Source organism: Meleagris gallopavo, chromosome 28 (genome assembly GCF_000146605.3).
Source record: "Meleagris gallopavo isolate NT-WF06-2002-E0010 breed Aviagen turkey brand Nicholas breeding stock chromosome 28, Turkey_5.1, whole genome shotgun sequence".
In the NCBI taxonomy this organism is placed as follows: Eukaryota; Metazoa; Chordata; class Aves; order Galliformes; family Phasianidae; genus Meleagris; species Meleagris gallopavo.
Genome location: NC_015038.2, coordinates 96,272 through 102,886, shown reverse-complemented (window position 1 = coordinate 102,886; position 6,615 = coordinate 96,272). Strand labels below are relative to the sequence as shown.

Here is a 6,615-nt window from a genome sequence, read left to right as displayed (position 1 = left end):
GAACTCTACAGCACCCTTTACCTTCCTGTGGGATCCTGCTCTTCTCTGCATCCTCAATAAATAAGGAGAACATGTTGGTCTTCACAAACTTCTTCACAAACCTGCGGTTGGTCTTGGAGGTGATGGCCTTACAGAATGCTCTCTCCTGGAAGGTGCCCAGGCCATTTTTACTCCACTTGATGTAAGAGGGGTAATGCCCGACCAGACGGACAAAGAACTGCACGAAGGCCTCGGAGATGAGTGCATTCAGCTGCTCAGATGCTGGGGGACGACACAGCATTAGAGGTGGAGATGGGACTCTGTTATTCCAAATGGAGCTCAGGTCTCATTAGGAGAACCATCTGCCCTCTGTAGACTTAACCCCACGTAAAGAGATGCCCTTACTGTGTATGTTGTTGTTGCTGTTGTGCCTGTTCAGAGATGCCAGCATCTCATTCTGCAGCTTGATGGGCAAGATCTCCTCCTCGTCGCCCACCTGGAAGGCAAATGGGGCCATGAAGGATCAATGGGAATGCAGCTCACATGGCTGTGGAGGTGCTCAGGGGCTCTATGGGGCCCTGTAGTTATAGGGTGCAGTGATGCTGGGGAGGGGATGCCCCACACACAGAGGCTGCTGCTCGTGGGGCAGCACAGCGGGCGGAGGAATCCCTTTGTGGGACACAAAGACACAGAATCATCGGATCATTAAAGTCAGAAAAGACCTCTGAGATCCCCGAGTCCAACCCCACCCCACCCACCTACATCCCTCAGTGCCACACGTCCACCACTCTGAATCCCTCCAGGGATGGTGACCCCACCACTCCCAGTACCAAAACCACAGCCCTGCCACCGAAGGCAGCTGGGACAAAGCAGGGCAAGGGGCTGAGTGGGGAACCTACCGCCCTGAGGATCTTCCCTTCACACAGATCAACTATCAGAGCCTGGAAGAGAGCACAGAACAATTGGGCTGAGCAACCACAGCCACCAAGACATCCGCTGCACTCCTCCCCATTGCTGCTTCCTACCCAGCACAAACTCAGGCTCACGGCTGAACCCAGTGCTCAGCCAGACCCCTTCACCCGTCCTGGCTGCAATAAATACCTCCTCCATGGGCTGCTCCAGCACTCGCTCCAGGTGCCGCATCTGGATGCCAACCATGAAGGGCGTGGGGCAGCAGACAGTGTCAAGGAGGCATTCAGGGACCACGGGGATGTAGGTGTGAGCCCACGTGAAGGGATAAAGGAGAGCAGCCACAGCATGGATGCACTGCGAGAGGACACTGCGAGAGCACGAGGAGCTCAACCTGTGCTTCTCCAAGGGCCTGGGGGGTATTTTGGGAAAAGAAACGGCTCAGGACTCACCTCAGCTCCTCAGCCAGGAAGATGAGCCGCCGCTCCAGCACGGCAGAGGCGAAGATGTGCAGGATGAGGATGGGGCTGAGCCGCTGGAGCAGCGCTGGGAACTCCACGTGCTCCAGGTGGGCGTCCACAGGACGTGTGAGCTCAATGAGCTGCGGGGTGAGAGCCGCCAAGGTTGGAGCGAGGGGCAAAATGTCCCTTCTGTGCCCACCTGAGTCTCCCAGAAGATGATCTGGGAGCAATTAATGACCACAGCGCTGCCCAAACATCCTTGCTGGAGTTTGCAGCATCTGCATCGAGACCCCCTGCAAAGCACAGCCTTCCCCTTATCCTGGATGGGGATTTGGGACGTGCAGAAACGAAATGCAGGGGATGCCACAGGCAGTGCCTACTGTAGCACTTATTGATTAGGGCAATGGAGTTATAACCCAAAGTTCTCCAGCGTTCATGAGGCCCCAGTAAGAGACTTCAGCACACAACCTATGGGCAGCGCTGGAGAAAAATCACCCAGAGAAGGAGGGAGGGCACAACTTCTGCTATGAAAACCACACAAACTTCCTCAAAAGCCATCCCAGGAGGGCAGGCACGCTTCACGCTTGCAAGGATGGAAAGGTGAAACGTCAAGCAAGTGTTTGATGGTGCTGTGTCCCTTCAGCTGGCTTTGCCCTGGGTGCACAGCCCCCAGCAGTGAGGTGTGACAGCATTGTCACCTCTCTCCACCTTGCCTGCCCTCTGGGATCACCCTGTGCTGTGACACTGCCATCAAAGTGCTGCATTCCCGGCAGGCAGCACAGGGCCTGGCCATGCTCCACAGCCTCTTCCAGCACAAATCCTGTATGATGTCCAGCTCTCAGCCCTGCAGCACCCAGGATGTGTTTTCAGCCCTTTCCCTAGGATCTCCCTGCCTCATTCCAGCCCCTGCCTGGAGCCTCGCATTCCATCTCTTCCAAAGAATGTCTCCATGCGCCCTGCTTCCCCGTCACCCCCAGCCACGCTCCTGCAGCCTGGCCTTCAGCCAGAGCATTGAGCAACATGCAAAGCCCTTGCACAAGTTTCCTGGATGAAGAAATCCCTCGTAATTTGACAGGCAGCTGCCAAATGGCACTTAGGGAGGGAGGATCCTGCTTTTGGACCCACCCCAGCAGGACACATCCTGGGGATGCCCAGCACTGTTGCAGGACCCAGGGCAGATCCTTCAAACTTTTCACTGCAGTTTCACCATAAGAGAAAGGGAAAAGGGGTAAAAAAATAAAAAAAAAAAAAAACAGAACAAGCTCTGCTTGTGCTAACCTGGCCTGGTGCTTTGCATGGGCGAGGTGGGCACTGTGCCCTGCTCAGATCTTTCCAAGCAGCACCGCAGGTAAGAGCTGGGCTTGCTGCATGCCTCCAGCATGCCCTTGGCGGTGCAGAGGGCGAGCTGCAGCCTGCACTGCTGGGTTGCAGCCCCGAGGCAGGGGTGTGAACCAGCACAGCCCCAGCACAGCAGTGCTGACACTGAGGTTGTTTGAGCAGTGGTGCTTGGGAATGGTGCCAGGTGAGGTTTTGCACCGGGCTGATGGAGATGCAAAGTGGCATCACCCACAGGTGGGCTCCATCCTCACCACTGCTCTCACTCATGGGAGGCGGTACCTCTGTCCCCCAGGACACAAAGTCCTCATTGCTCGACCCACACCCGTGGAGACAGCCCCACGCTGGAGCAGCACAGAAGGTGCTGAGTCCCCAAAACCAACCTCTGTGCCCGACTCGGGGATGAAGCTTTTAATGGTGACGGTTTTCCCCGGAGCTGGAAAGGGTGATTCCCGCAGGCCCTGCATGAAGGGGTAAATCACAGCCATGGAGATCTGACGCCTCTTCTCCACCTCGTCCAGGATCTGAGGGAGGCAAAAGGAGGCCGTGAAATGCCAGCAGGCAGCAGGGCAGCCGCCTGGCACAGCGGTACCCACAAAGAGCCCCACCTTGGAGAAGAGCCCGAAGCAGCCCAGGCAGCTGATGATGCAGAAGACCTCAGGGAGGCGGACACCGCGGCCAGAGGGCTGCAGGAGGATGGAAGAAGGGGTTGAGCATCTTCCAGCCTCATCGCATCAGATCCCTCCTCTTCCCAGTGATCTCCAGACCCATTTACCCCAAGGAGAACCCCCTCTGGAATTTGAATGGAAAATCCCAGTTGCTTGCTGGGGGACTTTCAGAGCTGGGACCTCAGCCATGGACATGCTCTGTGCTGTAAGAGCACAGGGTACCAGGACCTGGAGAAGGCAGTTTGGATGCCAGGGTGTTCATCATTTTGGTACAAAGCCCTGTGGCACATTCCCAAACTTTCCTCCCCATCAGACACCTCCTGCCCCATTCCTGCAGCTAATCCCACCTCCTGATAAAAACAGCACCAGCGAGTGCCCAGGTTGCTCTTTTCTTTCCACCTGGATGATCCCAGGCTTGTTTCCTCTTTGTGCTTTCAGTCCTCCAGACACCCAATGCCAAAATCCTGGGTGCAGATGTGGGGAGAGAAGGTGGTGGGCTCAGCAAGTCACTGAGTGGGTTGCAGCCTCATGGCTTTCTGTCCCTATTTAAGTATCCTGCACGTGAACTGAGGCCCAGAGAACTCCATCATGCCCCCATGCTGGCCAAAATCTGTGAGCTGAGAGGCAGCCACTGCTCAGAACACGGGATGGGGCTGAGAGCACCCAGGTGCTCCATACCCACATGGGCAACACGCACATCCCTACACCCAGTGCTGGTAAGGAGACGGCACCTCCCACATCCCACCTCCCAGCTCTGTTTTGGGCTGCTTTCCTCCACCCAGCACCCAACTGACATCCCAGCAGATATTAAAAAAAGAAAAGAACCCAAACCCATCGGGCAATCCCCAGTGCTCATCACACCACGTCCCCATTGGCACAGCCACAACCAGCGCTCACCAGCAGCCGCCTGCAGTAACCAATCTTCCTGCTGCCATCCACATTCGTCAGGACGAAGGAGAAGGTTTCACTGCAAGGAGATACAGCGCATGGGCACGGGGCAGCTGACAGCCCACAGCCCTCCAGGTGGGACCACAGCAGGGCAGCTACCTGGGGAAGGTGGTAACGGGCTCCCAGTTGTTGCCATCGGGGAAGCAGAAGAGGGGGATGGCCTGCAGGAGCCGCTCCTCCTCCTCCTTCTGACCCTTCAGGAGGTTCTCACGCTGGAACGAAATGATGCCATTAGGGTGATGGATGGCACCCACAGGGGTGGGGTGGCATGGGATGGCTCTGGGGTCCTTGCACTCCTCTGGCTCTGGTGATGGGGAAGGGAAATGCCCCCTTTTTCCTCTCAACCTCAGAGGACTCATCTTTCCCCCGAGGGGTACAGGACCAAATACCTTTGGGAACTGATATGCTATCTTGGGTTCATAACGTCCATCTGACATCTTCTTCAGTGAAACCACCACCAGGTACTCAAAGAAGAACTGCCCAGCAGAGTAGAGGACGGAGCTCCGCTCTCCTGCCTTTCCCAGAGGCACACGAGATGGGATGCTGTCCGCTGCAGGAGCCTCCTGTTTGCTTTCTGTAGCCAAAAAACAAAAACAAAACCAGAAGAGAACAGTGAAACATAAGGCTGGGAGGTGTGCAGGGAGGGAGATACAGGGCTACTCGTGAACTGGACCTGGCACACAGGGGGTTCTGGTCTCTGTGAGGACAACAGTGAGCGGCTGGGGACCCATGGGTGCAGGACATGGAATGGAAAGAGAGAACTTCAATGAGTCTTCTAGAGGAAATCAAGGCACCAGAGCCCCACAGCCATCCTTCACCCCATCCCAGATAGGTTGGGGATGCCCAGAGCAATGCCTGGGCATGGGGGGGGGGTGTGGAGAGCAGAACCACATGGGAGTGCTTTTAGAGCACTTTGATTTGTTTCCTTAGGGGGACAAAGAAACAGCAAACAGCCTGCATAGGTCCTGTTTGAGCACCTCCAAGGGCTTTGTGAGATGCATCCCAATGTCTCCCTGCCAGACACACTCAGTCCTGGGAACTGCTGATTGCAAATGAGATACCAGAAGGTTTTCCTTAAACCACAGCTCCCACAGCAAAGCAGTTCCTTGGAACTGCACCCTTTTTCTTGTTCAGCTGGTTGGGAGAGCATCTGAGGAGCGTCACCTTCACAGCCCCAAAATGAGAAACAAGAATGAGGAGAGCCCACACCGACGTGCCCAAGGGTGCCGGGGTGCTCGTGGTGGGACAGCAGTATCGAGGGCTGGGAGATGAGCTCAGTACCTGTGCTTAGGTACATAGCAGGCAGGAAAATGGGCACGCAGCTGGGTTAAACCCAACTCCTGCAGTCTGTCCCTGTATCCCAAAGATTGGCTATGGGTTCCTGTGGCAGCTTGGCCACTGTCGTGCACCTTTAAGGCAGGTCTGGTGGGCACCTACAGCCTTCAGTCTGCAGGCATTCCCAGCTGTGGATTTTCACCCCTCCCTCCCTCCCATGGGCACAGAGAGGACAAAGGCTGCAGCACTGCACCCTGCCCGCAATGAGGGCATTGCAAGAAAGAGTTCATGCTGCACACGCAGCTTCCCACGCTGACAGCGAGTTTCTTATCAGCCAAAGGCAGAGCTGGGAGCTGCACAACCCGCCCCATTGTGCCCATGCTGCTGGCTGAGCTCACCCCGTGCTGCCACCCTCCCACCTGCCCCAAAGAAAGGAAATGGCTTTCGCTTTACTTTCTACTAAATGCTGAAAATAAAGTTGTAAAACCCCAAACGTGGCTTTAGTTTGATGCTGCTGAGAAAGCCTCAATTTATGTCTCAGAAATGCTCACAGATCCTCAAAAAACAATTTCTGCACCATCCTCCGGAGGTACCGCAGCCAGTGGGTACCAGGGCTGTGGGGCACAGGCACGATGCCGGGTTCTGGTTCACCCTGTGGTGCTGCCTTTGGGGACGATCCTCCCACGTGGGGGATCCCCTCGTTGAGGTAAAGGTGTAAATACCCAGGGGATGGGTTCTGGTTGAGGTTGGTGGGAATGGAGCAGAGCAGAAGGGGTCAGGCTGAGCCCCCAGAAGGTGTTGTGAACCCTGGAACCTGGGATAAAGCCTGGCGTTTGGGGTGAGCTCCCGGATAATGGATAAACCCCGGGATTTAGGGCGAGCTCCCGCGTTTGGGACGAGCCCTGGGATTTGGGATAAACCTCGGGATTCGGGGTGAGCCTCGCGGCAGAGGCTCGGGGAGGGCTGAAGCGGACCGAACCGGTGCCGACGCGAACGCGCTGCGCTGCCCGTGCGCATCCCCGCTCCGCCCGGCTCCCGCT

The 6,615-nt window shown here is 56.4% G+C and overlaps 1 protein-coding gene across 1 annotated transcript in view; it reads right to left on the bottom strand.

The window, feature by feature from the left end:
- The window catches only part of DENND2D (DENN domain containing 2D), a 5,255-nt gene extending 165 nt beyond the window's left edge, over nucleotides 1-5,090 (bottom strand). Inside the window, exons 1-11 of the mRNA XM_019623145.2 lie at nucleotides 4,974-5,090; nucleotides 4,690-4,874; nucleotides 4,400-4,512; nucleotides 4,250-4,319; nucleotides 3,293-3,370; nucleotides 3,068-3,208; nucleotides 1,341-1,489; nucleotides 1,081-1,258; nucleotides 879-920; nucleotides 385-475; nucleotides 5-261 (exon numbers count right to left, since the gene is read on the bottom strand). Of these exons, the coding sequence (XP_019478690.1) occupies nucleotides 5-261; nucleotides 385-475; nucleotides 879-920; nucleotides 1,081-1,258; nucleotides 1,341-1,489; nucleotides 3,068-3,208; nucleotides 3,293-3,370; nucleotides 4,250-4,319; nucleotides 4,400-4,512; nucleotides 4,690-4,874; nucleotides 4,974-5,031 (1,362 nt within the window). The 5' untranslated portion in view covers nucleotides 5,032-5,090. The remainder of the gene's footprint in view (nucleotides 1-4; nucleotides 262-384; nucleotides 476-878; nucleotides 921-1,080; nucleotides 1,259-1,340; nucleotides 1,490-3,067; nucleotides 3,209-3,292; nucleotides 3,371-4,249; nucleotides 4,320-4,399; nucleotides 4,513-4,689; nucleotides 4,875-4,973) is intronic.
- Between the last annotated feature and the right edge of the window lie 1,525 nt (nucleotides 5,091-6,615).